Source organism: Salvelinus alpinus, chromosome 21 (assembly GCF_045679555.1).
Source record: "Salvelinus alpinus chromosome 21, SLU_Salpinus.1, whole genome shotgun sequence".
NCBI lineage: Eukaryota > Metazoa > Chordata > Actinopteri > Salmoniformes > Salmonidae > Salvelinus > Salvelinus alpinus.
The window spans coordinates 19,924,032-19,940,094 of record NC_092106.1 but is presented as its reverse complement, the minus strand read 5'-3'; the positions used below and the strand labels follow the sequence as shown (position 1 = coordinate 19,940,094).

General features: G+C 41.3%; 1 protein-coding gene across 2 annotated transcripts in view; it reads right to left on the bottom strand.

The window, feature by feature from the left end:
- LOC139547987 (lissencephaly-1 homolog A-like) overlaps window positions 1–16,063 on the bottom strand; it is a 57,000-nt gene extending 40,937 nt beyond the window's left edge. The window contains exons 1-2 of one of the 2 annotated variants that reach the window (XM_071357250.1): window positions 15,891–16,063; window positions 4,654–4,960 (exon numbers count right to left, since the gene is read on the bottom strand). In XM_071357250.1, coding sequence (XP_071213351.1) covers window positions 4,654–4,685 — 32 coding nt within the window. In that variant the 5' untranslated portion in view covers window positions 4,686–4,960; window positions 15,891–16,063. Of the gene's footprint in view, window positions 1–4,653; window positions 4,961–14,280; window positions 14,425–15,890 lie in introns of those variants that run through there. The other variant, XM_071357251.1, reaches the window with a different exon arrangement.

Genomic DNA, 16,063 nt, shown 5'->3' with positions numbered 1-16,063 from the left:
GGGAGAGAGACCGACACGGGAGAGTGGAGTTGACATAACAGGATTCAGGAAGCTTTAGATTACCAACTCATGTATTCAGCAGCAAAGAGGACTAGCAGCAAGACCCACAAGTCAGGTTCAGTTAAATTAGCCTGCTAAAATACACTACATGCTTGTGTAATGCATACAATGCACATATCCAACGTTTCATGCTTCAACAAGCAGACTTAACATCCTCTGTAAGAACAACAGGAAGAGGTTTCAAGAAATATGCCCTGAGAAATGTATGCTATGATGGCAGTCTGAGCACCAGCAATTTTCAGTGAAGAACAGTGGTGTCCCCACACAATCCGTCTGTCTGTCTGACCGGCTGGATATTAGATCCATATTGCTGATGGACTCCTGCCGGCTACCCAGCCACACTCGATACACAGTACACCATGATCACGCCACAGGAGTGTGTGTGTGTGTGTGTGTGTGTGTGTGTGTGTGTGTGTGTGTGTGTGTGTGTGTGTGTGTGTGTGTGTGTGTGTGTGTGTGTGTGTGTGTGTATAGACAAGATGGACACGTGTGAGCAATTTCCCATAGAAGCCAGCTGCCACACCCAATACAGAGCACAGGCAGTGATTGAGCTTGTTGTACCATTACAGACATGTATCTGCCAACAAAATGTTTTCACTGTTCTACATTTGATGACATGTCTCCATGTTTAACATATTCAGGAAAGCCAGTTAAAACAATTCCACAAGGAGAGACAATGAACTTAGCTACCCCAAAAAGAAAAGGAATAGGACCCAGAATGAATCAAAGAGTTACGAAACAATCAAGACTGAAAAACTACATTGATTTAAAATTGGCCTCCTTTTTCCAGTCAGTCACATAAAAGCAGATCAAAGGTCTGTATGAGTGTGTCACTCTGTTTTGTCCTCAGTGCTATTCTATACCATTAGCCTCAGACTGCACAATGTACTTTCACTATTAACAATCATGATGTGCTTACGTCAGCTAGTGGGTGCAGCTGAGCAGGAACACAGTCACATGAAACATATTTGACTAAAATACCTGGAAAAGACTAAAGAGAAGTTCTTTGTGAAGTAGAAAAAAACAAATAAGCTTGAACTTGGCCCATCTGCACATGTCTGCCTCCTGCCAGCAGGTCTGGGGGGGGGTTCACCACATCTATTTTTACTGCCGTGGTCTCTGGGCTTGAATCTAATGACTGTGGAAAAACAAAATGTGCTTTTCATTGGTTCTGGAAATAAGAATAGAACTTGTGAAAAATGTAATTTCGTAATCGTAACATCTGACTGCTGACAAACAGGCTTGACACCTAAAACAGTATAGCTGTTTTCAGAATAAGGTGACAGAGACAGATAGATAATTTACATACAACAGTGAGGGAATCAGTTGCTATTGCAAATGTACCTCCAAGAACCACAAAGTTTGTTTAAAAAGCCTACAAAGTTCATAAAAACAAGCACAGAGAAATGTATTCCCCATTCTTTCTCCCTTAACTAACAATCTCTATGGTGGCATGACTTATATCACCAGTGAGCCAAACACATCCTTGTTCTACTAGACTTCCGCTTTCTAAAAGCATGAGCAATTTAAAGAAGCTTTCACACTTACCCTGAAGAAGCATCTCTCTCCAGCTCAATCTGACAGTTGAGTTCGGACACAAACACATTGGGAGGGGGGAGAAAGTTTTCAATAGAACGGGAACAAGATCAATGCGTACGGCTTGACAACAAATAAACCATGAAGGTGGTGAGGGAGTACTGAGAGTACATAGAGTACTGACGAGGCCGGGGCAGGCGGGCAGTCAGCTGGTCAGTCACCATTTCTCCCCAGTCAGTCCATTGTTTAAGCTGTTAGGACTCAAGATGGCCGCCCGGTTTCCCAGAACACAGAGAGCGGGAGCGGCAGTAGGTCTGTCACACAGTCCCACAGATCTGAGTGGGTGTTTCACTGTCAAGAGCCTCCTCTTAAAACACTAGGGACAAAGGACGCCCCATTAGATGCAATGCAACAGGCGCCACTCTTCGTCGGCCTGACTGTTCACAAGGCGCAATAGTCCTATACTGGTTTCCTGTATTTTGTGTGTGTCCAAACATTAAATAACAGTAGAATGCGAGAAGCCTGCGCAGTGTTCTGAATAAGGAGGATTAGAATTCCAATGGAACACACGATAGCGATACTGAGAGTCCCGCTGGCCCTGCGTCTGTTAGGCTAAACTAATACACAGAAACACATTGTCAAGAGAATGACGAGTGTTTTGTTCTGTCATGTGAAGGGCCGCCACATTTATAGTCAACCCATCTCATTACAGATATGGTAATAGCACTAACCTAGTTCATCAATCCAAATAAATTCATGGTTAGGCTAACTCTTGCTAACACATCAATAACTTAATTAGAATCAGGGGTCACCTTAGGTTTCAGAAATTGGCATTTTCAAAACAGACCATAAAATCTGCGTCTTAACTTAAATTGGGTGGTTCGAGCCCTGAATGCTGATTGGCTGAAAGCCGTGGTATATCAGACCGTATACAACATGTAATTAGAGCAGTAAAAATAACCGTTTTGTCATACATTGGTAAACAGTTTATAATAGCAATAAGGCACCTCGGGGTTTTGTGATATATGGCCAATATACCACAGCTAAGGCCTGTGTCCAGGCACTCTGCGTTGCAGATAAGAACAGCCCTTAGCCGTGGTATATTGGCCATATACCACACCTCCTTGGGACTTATTGCTTAAATATAAAAACGCAGGTGAAATGGTTTGTGTTTTTTTGCTTCAATAGAGTGATCAAGGGCAGTGGAATTAGTTTTCCTTCACAGAAAAAAACATTACTGCTACTACACATTCTGCTACTACACATTTGACAACAGAAGTGCCAGTGAATGGTCTTTGAACAGCAGGAGGGGGCTTCAATGGGCCCAAAGACCTCGACACCTTTTACTTCACACCTTGGTGCTAATTGAATTTGTATCTGGTCTGTAATTGCAAGCCTGGCAAACTTAACTCAGCATTCAGTCCCCATGAAGTAAAATATATCATTGTAATGTACCTTATTTTTTATTTATGGCTTTCAAAATAGCATCAACCCAAACACTACTCAGTCAGTTCCAGGTTGGAATGGTGTTCTCAGGTCTCTGCTGTTTGTTTGCTAGAGCACCCTCCATATAGCTTGGAAAAAGGACACCTTTCAAGAAGTAATCTTTCCAGTTAATTTTGGTCAAAATTAGGTTGTAGGTTTGGAGTTTTGATCTGGAGCGAAAGCCATGCTGTGGAGGGTAGCAACCTGCATATGTACCTGCCGAAAAATACAAGTTTATCTAATTCAAAATCTATTATTTTGTAAAAAACATGTTGAAAAATAAAGAATGCCAGTTCGTGAATGCAGGAATTTTATTAACTGCTTATTATTACAATAAGCATTTTAGATTTGTGTTCTTTTTTTCCCCATGCAGACTTCTGCGTTAACACAACCCCTGAGACTCCTGTGTGTGAATTAAACGCATAACCTTTGACACATCTCTCCCCTCTGCTCTCATATAGATGCGTAATCCCCTACCCCAAACCGAGCTCAGATACACCCTCTCCACATATCGTAACCTTCTCCACATATCGTAACCTTTATCACACACTTCTCATCATGTATCTGATCTGACATAGGGCTGTGTTAACCCTCTTATCCCCCACTTCAGGGGTAAATTACCAGCTTCATAGAACCTCCAGGTTCATAGACACCGCAGGGTTGGTCACACACCTATCCTGTCATCTCTGGCTACAACAGTGTCTCCCCTGTTATGCATTATCCCCGACTTAACGCACAGCTGCACACATTATGTCTGTGTGTATAACTCAACAAATCAATGCTTCTGACTATTTGTGGACAACACACATGGGACTATCTGGACTTCCACATAGTACAAAAGCCATTGTAAACCTCAGCCTATTTACTTGGCCACAAGTTAAAGAGATCACCTCTGCACTAGCAATATTAGGCTGTGTCGTTATCAACACCCTTTGTGAGGATTCTGCCTTATGCCATCTTTTGGGTCACAGTTAGAGGTCAAACTGAACAATGATCAATAACATTTTGGAGACGGGAAGGAGGAGACCGATTTATGGGAACCTCATGGGAGTGTGTCTGGACCCCAGGCACCCTAACTAACTACAGATCATTGATTCTTCCAGATGGGCCTAAAAAATATATAATAATTCACCCCATTAGGCCAGTTTAAAATAATCAATGCACATCTTGTGCTGTGAGTGAGTGGGCATTTTCCCTTACTGCATACATGTCTGTCTAACGAGAACAATGGTAACTACTAGCTAGAGATTTTGCTTTGTGTCTCTGGAATGGATGGAATGGTTAACAAGGTTTGCACTTTGCAGGGGGGCTAGGAAGAAACACAATTTTCTGTGATCACCTGCTTTCCCCCCTTTTGCTGAACACAGATGCATGTATTGAGCTCATGTGGCTTCTAGCCCAAGTAATAAAGATTCACCAGCCACAGTCCCCAACTGTCACAGGTAATGCTGATGACACATGGCTGTGTTATTCAGGACTGGACTAGAGAACGTCTGGTGGTGGATATCAAAGAAACAGCAGCTCAGCTAGTTATTGCAACAAAATTGTGGGTTGTATGTATGCGTTACTCACAGTTCGTCTCGTTGCCGTTGTGACAGAACCATGGTGGCAGCAGGGAGATGTGGGCGGAGCCAGGGGTGGCCGAGCAAAGGGCGTGGCTTGCAGCTGCTGCGGTTTACCCGGTCAGAAGATCAGATCAGTTCAATCCACCAACACACTTCGACAGCGACAGTGTTCCGAAGGACAATGACGACTCCGGCTAACTGGGGGATGGAGGCTCTGCCACTAACGCAGGACTCTGCCCCCCAAAAGCTCTGGCTCCAAAAATGAGACGAGGGGAACGCCTGCAGAAGGGTTATCACTCAGTTCTAAACTGCATCTGGAAAGAGAGAGAAGAGAATATGAGTGAGGAGAGAGAAAGTAGAGCAACAGAAAGAGAGCGAGCAAGAGGTCAGTATTATGTATGCATGACAAACACCTGATAGAAGAACAGGCAGAGAGGGACGAGAACATTCATATGACAGTAAAGAGCAGCCGTGTCTAAAGCCAGCTCTTCCTGTAACACTACTGAGACAGAAAGATAAGGAGAGGTCACAATAATGCAGCTGACTCTGTTGCATCAATAGAATATATTGACCTGTTCTTCAACAAGCCTTACAGGTATATTATAAACTGGGTGGTTCAAGCCCTGAATGCTGATTGGCTGACAGCCGTGGTAAATCAAACCGTATACCATGGGTATGACAAAACGTTTGTTTTTACTGCTCTAATTATGTTGGTAACCAGTTTAGAATAGCAATAAGGCACCTCGGGGGTTTCTGGTATATGGCCAATATACCACGGCTAAGGGCTGTATCCAGGCACTCCGCATTACGTCGTGCATAAGAACAGCCATTAGCCATGGTATATTGGCCATATACACCATACTTCCCTCGGGCCTTATTGCCTAATTATATAATGTGATAGCCAACAAGAGTTAAAAACCATCCTCATTTTCATCAGGTGTTTCACCTGTTCAACTCTCCCGGTAACCACACTTCTACATTCCCGCCACCAACCCCCCACTACTCCAGCCCTATGAGGCAGCCTGGTCATGTCACGGTAACAGTTTAGTCTGGAGCCCTTGGGCTCCCGAGTGGCGCAGCAGTCTCAGGCCCTGCATTTCAGTGCTAGAGGCATCAGACCCTTTGTTCTTAACTGACTTGCCTAGTTAAATAAAGGTTAAATAAGAAAATAAAAAGAAATCCCCCTGTAGGGAGTTCCTACCACATGTAGAGTAGAGAGATGACCCAGATTCCGGCAACCCACAGTTCCCATCCCAACGCCTGTCCGACAGAACAGTAAAATGCAGGACAGAGTAACGGCCGACAGTGCAGTCAAATCTCCAGGCAGACCAAACTAATTTCCCTTCTCCCAGTTCCCTCAGAATTGGCTGAAAACAATTCATATGAAATCGAATGAGAAGGGCTTCAGAACAACAGAGCTCAAATAATTGAATTAATAAAATAATCAAATCAGTGGCCTTTTTGGTCTCATGATTTCAAAACATCTCATCTACTACCTCACTTCATACAAAATCAATTTAAGAAGGCTTGAGTGCTTCTCAAGGATCATCCTACAGGAAAACATACTGTCCACTCAGGAGCCAGTTGATGGTACTTGGGATTAACCTGAGTTGCCAGCCACTGCCATTAGCCACGGTAAGCCTCTTAGTCTACTGGGAGTCGGATCACAACATCTCGCCCAGACCAGTAAACAAAACACAGCTGTTAAAAGCTAAGGGGAAATATTTTACTTGATTCCAGGGCTGCTTCTCCTCCGGGCTATTTTCCTCATGTCCCTGCTCCTCATCTCCTTCTCAACAACGACAGAGGAAAGCGAGGAGACCATTGGAAGAGAAGATCAATTCCAGCCTTCGCTTCAACATAGCACCCAGGAAGGGTGACCTAAAGGAATAGAGCACCATGGTAACTGGAAAACACCCTAAAATATGTAACCTACTGGAGGAACAGCCAATGAATTCCTTTAAAATCAGTCAACATGTAGCCTAGGTGATCCTAAGGCTGGCGAACTTCCACCTGTTCCTATTTGGACACAGAAGTAAGCAGCAAGAGAAGAACCAACATCAAATCTAGAGAAAAAAGTTGATAAAAGCCAAGGTGGTCTAGTCAATAGATTCTACACAAAACCCAATAAGGATTATAATGAACGGAAACGGTGGTACTTTATCAACGGTTGGTGGACTTGACACTTATGTAACAGAGCAGTCAAAACTGGTTATCAGCAGCAGATAGCTAGAGGAACGAGACGTGGGGCTTTGGCCTGGACTCTGCTGTGAATGTGAAGTGTCCTGGGCACCACCTGACCTATGAACACTGATGTCAACACCATGCAAGCAATAATCATCCTGTCATACACTGACTGCAGGGGAAAAATCTCAAGGGTTTAATCAGTGAGGTGAATCGTTCACAATGTTGCAGATAAAACACTCCATTCGTTGCTCCCATTTGTCATACACTCCAGGCATGGGCAGAGGGTTCATGGCTGGCAACATGAAAGCTGTACATTTACTCTGGATAAGAGCCTTTGCTAAATGACTGTAGTGCAATCTAACATGTTGATTTTCCATATGAGATATTTTTTACTCTTAATAGCAGGTTTCTGTGTGTGTGATTTGTGATCGTGCTAGACATTGCGCTTTATCATTCTCATTGTGGTGTTTCATCAGTAGTAAGTACACTGTTGGAACAATAACACAATCGATGCAATTGGCTTGGGAGAAAAGGTGATCACATCAAACCACGATTTAAGAGGTGATCGCCGACTAGGCCTTGCCACTAGATGCACCTATTTATCTGATGGTTAGTGTGCGCGCGTGGGTCCAGGAGTCACAGGAACGCAGAAATCTGCATTTTAAATACAGAAAAATATATATATTTAAAAAATGCATAAGAAATATCTAGCTGCGTTTTGTAAACGCATCTTCTAAAATGCTTCTTATTGTAATTTCTGCTTGCTTCAGTTGCACTTCTCCACTCGGATGAGAATCTTTGCTCTCGTCATCATTCCCGCATTCACGAAGAAGCTTTCTATCAGACAGTGCTCTGACTGATGTGTAGCTACTTCTCTCTGGTAAAATGTAGAGGTCGACCGATTAATCAGCATGGCCGATTAATTAGGGCCGATTTCAAGTTTTCATAACAATCGGTAATCTGCATTTTTGGACGCCGATTATGGCCGATTACATCGCAATCCACGAGGAGACTGCGTTATGCGAGTGCAGCAAGGAGCCATTGTAAGTTGCTAGCAAGCATTAAACTTACCTTATAACAAACAATCAATCTTAACATAATCACTAGTTTGATGATATTACTAGTTTAACTAGCTTGTCCTGCGTTGCATATAATCAATGCGGTGCCTGTTAATTTATCATCGAATCACAGAATATTCAACTTTGCCAAACAGGTGATGATTTAACAAAAGCGCATTCGCGAAAAAAGCACAATGGTTGCACCAATGTAACTAACCATGAACATCAATGTTTTTCTTAGATTCAATACACAAGTATATATATTTTTTTAAACCTGCATATTTAGTTAAAAGAAATTAATGTTAGCAGACAATATTAACTAGGGTAATTGTGTCCCTTCTCTTGCGTTCAGTGCAAGCAGAGTCAGGGTATATGCAGGGTCACCTGGCTCGTTGCGAACTGTGTGAAGACCATTTCTTCCTAACAAAGACAGTAATTAATTTACCAGAATTGTACATAATTATGACATAACATTGAAGGCTGTGCATTTTAACAACAATATTTAGACTTGGATTTGCCACCCGTTCAATAAAATACGGAACGGTTCCGTATTTCACTGAAAGAATAAAGGTTTTGTTTTCGAAAAGATAGTTTCCGGATTTGACCATATTAATGACCCAAGGCTCGTATCTGTGTGTTTATTATATTATAATTAAGTCTATGATTTGATATTTGATAGAGCAGTCTGACTGAGCGGTGGTAGGCAGCAGCAGGCTCGTAAGCATTCATTCAAACCGCACTTTCCTCCGCTTGCCAGCAGCTTTTCGCAATGCTTGAGTGCTTCAAGCATTGCGAAAAGCTGCTGGCAAGCTTTGTTAATGACTTCAAGCCAATCAACTCCCGAGATTAGGCTGGCAATACTATAGTGTCTATTAGAACATCCAATAGTCAAATGTATATAAAATACAAATGGTATAAAGAGAAATAGTCCTATAATAACTACAACCTAAAACTTCTTAACTGGGAATATTGAAGACTCATGTTAAAAGGATGGTTCCAGCTTTCATATGTTCTCATGTTCTGAGCAAGGAACTTAAACGTTAGCTTTTTTTACATGGCACATATTGCACTTTTACTTTTTTCTCCAACACTGTGTTTTTGCATTATTTAAACGAAAATGAACATTTTTCATAATTTATTTGAGACTAAATTGATTTTATTTATGTATTGTTAAGTTAAAATAAAAGTGTTCATTCAGTATTGTTGTAATTGTCATTATTACACACACAAAAATCGGCCGATTAATCGGTATCGGCTTTTATTGGTCCTCCAATAAATCGGTATCGGCGTTAAAAATCATAATCTGTCGACCTCTAGTAAAATGCAAGATTAACCTCAAGCAAAACATTAGGAAATGTAGTTGGCTACATTCTATGATAAACAGAAATATATTTTTGACCAGAAAAACCGTGCTTTTTTTTATTGTAAGCCAAAGTACGTGTGTCTGCTAGCCAAATAGCGTTGCACTTCTCACGCCACTGGAAGCAACAAAACACGGCAAAAAAAAGAAAAGATATTTGTATGCGTTTCGAAAATACAGATTTCTGTTTATTCTCTAGTCTTTGTGTACCCACGGCGACTGAATAAGGAAACCAGCTATCCAGAGTTGGCATGGCTGTACCCTATGGGTTGGCAACTTGGCATAGACTGCTCTGAATGTTGGCATAGTCTGCTCTGAATGTTGGCATAGTCTGCCCTGAAGGCTGGTGCTCTGAGTCATAAGGGTGCTATTTTATCAGTTGAATGAGAAAGGTCAACTGTGAAACAGCAGCAGACCATGCCAATAATCTTGATTATCATACCCAAGGTGATGAGATTGTGTGCGTCGGTGGTCAGAGTTCTCCAACTATCTATATTTCTCTGTGGTCAGGAAGGGCTCTACAGTGGGACCACTTCACTTGCATATGCGCCTAAATATTTTGATGTGAAACCTGGAATTTTTATTGAGGAGTACCAGTGCACCTAGAAAAATGTGGGATTCTAGTTTTAATATCTCAAATATTTTTCATTCATCAGCATAGAGCCCTGTCAGGCATGGCACAGTAAGCAAGACTCAATATTTTAAGAATGGATCAATTGACAAAAAGTTTGAAAACATCTGGGGAATGTCATGCAAATGTTATAAAAATGCAGTCTGTGAAGCTAGTTCTAACAGGCTGCTAAGTACTGTGAGGTGTAGGTGAATTTACAATAACTTGATTTACAATCAACTAAGACTAGTAGGCTAGTCGACACATCCGATTATAATTTGCAGAATAATAAAATAGCCAAGTAGATTAGCTGTAGGCCTACATCAGCATATCAAAGATCAAAGTCTATAGAGAGGTAAGCATGATTCAACAGGCTAACAGAACCCAACAGATAACCTGTATTTCTTAAACATCTTAATCCTTACAAAAGTAATGTATACTGATATTGCATTTTAGTCAATGCCTTTCTGAATTCTGACAGAACAAGGCCATGAACAAAGGAATAGTAAACGCTTCAATGCTACACTACTATGGAATGATAAAAACAAAGGGTGGAATAACACACTTAGCAGCACTATCAGACTGTCACACAAATACAGCAATAGGGATTTAGAAGTCCAATATCACTGCATTTCCTTTCCCAGATTCCCAAATCACAACAGCAGGATTCCTTTGTTGTTCTTTGCCACTCAACGTCATCATCGACTCCTGTATCAATCCAAATGGCTTTGAAAATAAATATATTTTTCAATGCGCACCTACATTTCACGATTTGAGCAAAAAAACAACTGATTCGATATATTGAATGAAGTGCTGCACATAGCCTATATTTGAAGGGCCTACATGTACCCACTCATACAGTGAATGCTTATAAGTTTGTGCGTATTAATTGAATATTGCCAAATGCATCTGTAAAAAATATTGAGCTTATTTAATACAACCCTTGCGGTTAATAGATTGCAAAGCAGCATACAACTGACATAAACGTTTAGAAATGGTAAGTTCACTTTCTCATCCATAGCCTTAAAACACATCAAGAGCAAGTGCACTGTTTAGCTCACATCTGAAGACTGAGGGTCATTTAGAACATACTGCGGATCACACTTCCTCAATTAAAATATTATGGCGACACTATGGTTTAAAAACTTAGGAACCAAGCTCGAGTTATCAGTGTAGCCCTGTTATCACCTGGAGTTGAAATATCTTCACGCCTAGAAAAAAAAACTCCAGTAACTGTCAATTTATTGAAAAAAAATAAAGCATTACAGGGGGCGGTTTAGAAAAAAACTAATCCTGTCCGAATCGTCCTCTGGAATAACGGACATTCTAGGGTTTTAATTACATAAGCAACGTTCTAATACTAGTCCAGTGTGAATAGGGCTTTGGTGTGCTCCCCCCTAAAAATAAATAAAATAATAATAATTTAAAAATCTACTTAGGCGCACACGTGCTCCTTGTAAAAAAGGTCAGCGTAGAGCCCTGCTACTGACAATAATGTACATGAAACATGTCCCTGATAACTACAACTACCTAACGGACCCGACAAAAGCAGGTACAGACATCAAAACAAGGCTTAAAAGTGTAACTGGTAATAATACTTGGACTTTAAATCAATCACCAGTTTCCACGGTACATTTCAGGACACCGTGATCTGACTAGATGCCTACAGCTCCTGTGGTCACATTTAACAATTCATGTCAGGCACAACACTATGCTAGTAGCTCAGGGTCATCGGTCCTCAGTTCACTTGCACATTGGAAAAACACTCATCAAAACACCAATTGAGAGTTATTTTAGGTCAGCTAGCATGCTGGTTTACCAGAGATCTGGTTAGACAGAGTTCAGCATTGACAAACCACTCCCATCTCTGCCTGCAACCAAAATACACTGAAACTCTCCAGGTCTGCATGCAGGCGCATACAAACACCGAGCCAAGCGGCCACGCCACCACACCAGCATTAAATCTCTAAAATAACAGCTGGAACAGCCAGAACCTCTAACACAGCCTGGGATTTTCAGAGCTAGTTATTCTGTAAATAATGACCAGCTTGTGCACAGTAGGTCTCTTCTAGACAGGCAGGGCACTCTTGCAGAAATTATTTGAAGAGCTTTATCACTAATTGATAATGACAGGGGATTGAACATCTGGCACACACTGCAGTCTTCCAGAGGTCATCACCTGTGCTGGCTGCAATTGCTGTTATCCAAGCTATGTGGTCTGAGAGAAGCCTAAAGCAACAAGGGATAAAATGGACGGCTGCTGCTATTCATTCACATAAAGCATTCATTCTTAAACCTAACACATATCAAACTGAACATATCTTAGCTTTGTTGACTATCCACATCCTAGACAGAGTGGTGGAAGAAGTCCATTCAATCTTGGCTCCTCCTCCTTCCATGTATATTTAAGCAAGCCAATTGAGACAGATGGCAGGAACCATGACTTTGAGTGCAGTGACAATGTGCACCGCCGCTGCCGAGAAGCAAAGAGAGGCCAATAAAACATGGGTCTGGCCATCATCACTGCAGTCAGAGTCCCCTGATAGAAGAGTCATGATTAGCAGATCAGTGTACACATACGCTGAGGGAGTGCTCAGTAGCAACACGGAGGTCTGTGGTAGACAGGACTCTGGGAGAGTCAGAGGAGAAGAGCTGCTACAGGCCAGGGCAACATATCATTGAGTGCTAGCTAAACCACTGACAGAAGATAAATTAAACTTTTATAGCGCTATTGATTACATAAAGAATCTTAAGGCGCTTTAAAGCAACAAACAGACATAAGACAAGCCTACTTAACAAATCCAAGTTGACTGCACAAAGGCCAACATTAAACTGAACAGAACAAAGATCAAATTAAGGGTTTTCCGCATATTTTCAATTGCCCCATGTAGGCTATGCAGTGCACTGTGCAAATCATGGATAGTGTCTTGATCCTTGACTAGTTATGCATTGACAGGATTCAGAAATCAAGCTCCTATATATCACAATGGCATGAGCTGACGGAATAAATATTACGCATACTGGCACCATATTTCCCAGTCTCGCCATGATTTTGTGTGGATTTTGTGTAATATTTGCAGGCAAATGGCAAAATTTTGCTGAAGCAATTCTGACATTTTATATGGCAATATGCAATGATTTTGTCCAATTTGTAGCGAAAATGCACTGTTGAGGGAAAATTTTGGGGTGACAGGTGGCTTGATTTAACCATATGAGGTAAATGTGCAGTGATTGGTTGAAATTGCAAGACCTCTTTTTATAATGCGGTGATGGGTCAGTTTTATGCAATAATATTGCGATTATTTGACTGTTTTATAAGTAATAGTGCAGTGATTTCCAAGTCCTCACATAATATGGTGTGAATTGTTGATTTCCAATCTAAAACCCATTAAATGAGCAGTGGCATTAAGCTGTCATGTGAAGGTGAACCCAACTTGGCTGTCGCAGACCCAGAGGGGGGCTGCTGGGCTGGCATGTCATTATTAGCAGTGTGTGTTAGACCAGTCCTCCTGTGCTGAAGGTCAGCCATTGTCCTACTGTGACCTCTGAGCTGGAGCTCAAAACAGGGTAACATGGGCATCTGGTGCCGACTGTGTTAGTGAGGCACTCTGCATTCACAAAAAAGACACACCCTCTCTCGCTCTCATCCTCCCGCCCCCTCCTCCTCCTCAGAGAGAGGAATCAAACATCCTCCTCTGTGCATAGATGCTATTTTGGCATCTATGCATAGTCACATTAATAACTCTACCTACATGTACACATTACCACAACTAACCGGTACCCCCCCTGTATAGTCTCCCTATTGTTGTTTTACTGCTGCTCTTTAATTACTTGTTACTTTTATTTCTTAATCTTTAGTATTTTTTTAAACTGCATTGCTGGTTAGGGACTCTTAAGTAATAATTTCACTGTAAGGTCTACACCCATTGTATTCGGCGCATGTGACTTATAAAATTTGAACCTGAAAACACATTTTCAATGTCACCATGGGTCAGGTACCACTCAAAACACTGAAAGGTATACTAAACAAATCAGTCAGGTTAACATAGTTCCACCTGTTGTATAACAGTTAAATATCACAACGTGTGTATTGAGGCCATTATGAGAATCACAAATACCATGATTACCAATTAGCTATTTGGCACAACAATAGATACATTTGAGGGCGCACATGTGTTAATGTTCTCAGGATTTTAATAATCTGCTTTATTTTCTAAATGAGTCTGGAAATGTGTCAAGCCTGCAACAACAAACAAGTAACCTATTAAAATATCCTAAAACTACCAATTCATTAAAAAACCTTCAACATCGAATTGCTTACACCAGGTGACTGCCTATTCAATCAAGGAGGGTCCATCAGCATAGACATACAAATAGAATCACATTAGCTACAACTGTAAAGGAGAAAAATATAGCTACCAAGTTATCAATTGAAGCTCCACTCCTAAAACAATCCCATAATTTCGGTTGCATCAGCTGCTGCAGCAATCCTTACAGGTGTAGCCAAGCTCTGATCTGGCCAGGATGAAATCATACATTCGGGAAGGAGGACTGCATAGCAACGGATACTGCTTCAAACACGATAGGGGTACCATCAACAAGGCGGGGAGGAGGAGAGTGACTTGTCAGTTTCAGCGGAAAGAGACGCAGGCTGAAGGATCCATTCTGCAGTAGGAGAGGGGTGGCGTCTTTTCTAACCGAATGGATACCGCTGCCTTTCAACCCACGTGATCAAACAAACTATAGTCGATCCTCAATCGCAAAATAAAATATACAAATATTAAAATAACATAGGTTTCAAGCTGAAGCTATTGGTCAAGACAAATTGTAGTTTTCCTCCAACTCTTATTTCTATAAACTGCATGAATTCATTCAACTTAGATCATTCGTAAAACAGGGCCAACTGTAATGATAATGATTTACGTTACCGGTCTAGAGCCTTGATGACAGATCACAAAACGATCAAAGTTGTCAAGCTCACTGAATGTAACGTGATGGAAGGAGTAGCGTAGCCAGTGGCTACAGGAAACACAACTAATTTGGTAACTAGCTGAGCTAAAACAAAATGTCAGACCACATCTAATGTTTAACATGACAATCGGCCGATACTAGCTAAATAATATATTTACACGTAGCTGCCTACCTCCTAAATAGCTTTCAAAATAATGATACAACTGAGTGCATACGCCCTTTTCCATTATTGAACATTCTATAAATCGTGGGTAACGTTACCTAGCTAAAGTTATCTAGCTTGTTCAAGTAGATACCTGTATACCAATTAGATATGCTCGACAATACAACACATTAGCTGGTATACATTTGTAGCTGGTATGTGAAATAACTGTCACTCAAATCATGACCTACATATATGATCGCGAGGCGATCGCAACGCTAGCTAACCTAGCAATTCGAATGCGAGTTGAAAAAGCAATGGATTCAATTGAATGAAGCAATTGGCAATGCACTCAAAATATAAACGTTTAAAAGTTAATTAACTAGATATAGTTACAACGATAAATGTATGCACAGACTTGATGCGAGGCAACGAATGCACCAATTTGTAAGTCGCTCTGGATAAGAGCGTCTGCTAAATGACTTAAATGTAAATGTAACTCGCGACCCGCACACATAATTGATGAGTTTGGCAAGCCCGCTAGCCAGCCGGTTAGCCTAGCTAGCTAACGTCAAAATGATTTCCACTGATTAACGTTAGCTGCTGGCTGGCAAGCTAGAAAGTTGATATCAAATTATCGAGTCAATTTGATCAATAACATTTGAAAAATAGGTGCAAGTCCATATCAAATAGTAACTTAAATCAAGTTAACAACGGTTACTTAAAAGCAAATCAACCAGTGCCACTAGTTGGTTAGCACAGACATTTACAACTCTGATGGCCAGCTACCTGCTGCTCCAAGCGGCCTGTCCGCCATTTTGAGACATAGAAAGGAGGCGCAAAAATTACAGCCACATCGTCCTTTTCCCCACTTAGCGTTTCTTCGATACTCAATATCTGATGCAAAACAACTTACCCTATAGTTTTTCCTGAATATCCTTTGCCAGTTCGGACAGTTATACAAGCCAAGAGGACGTATTTTTCGTTCCAAAATAAGGGACTTCTGATCTCGAGGTTAGAGTATGCCGACTTTTCTCTCTTGCAATCCTTGTTTTTTCGTGCCGCATTCGCCTTCAGAGTCGGGGACGC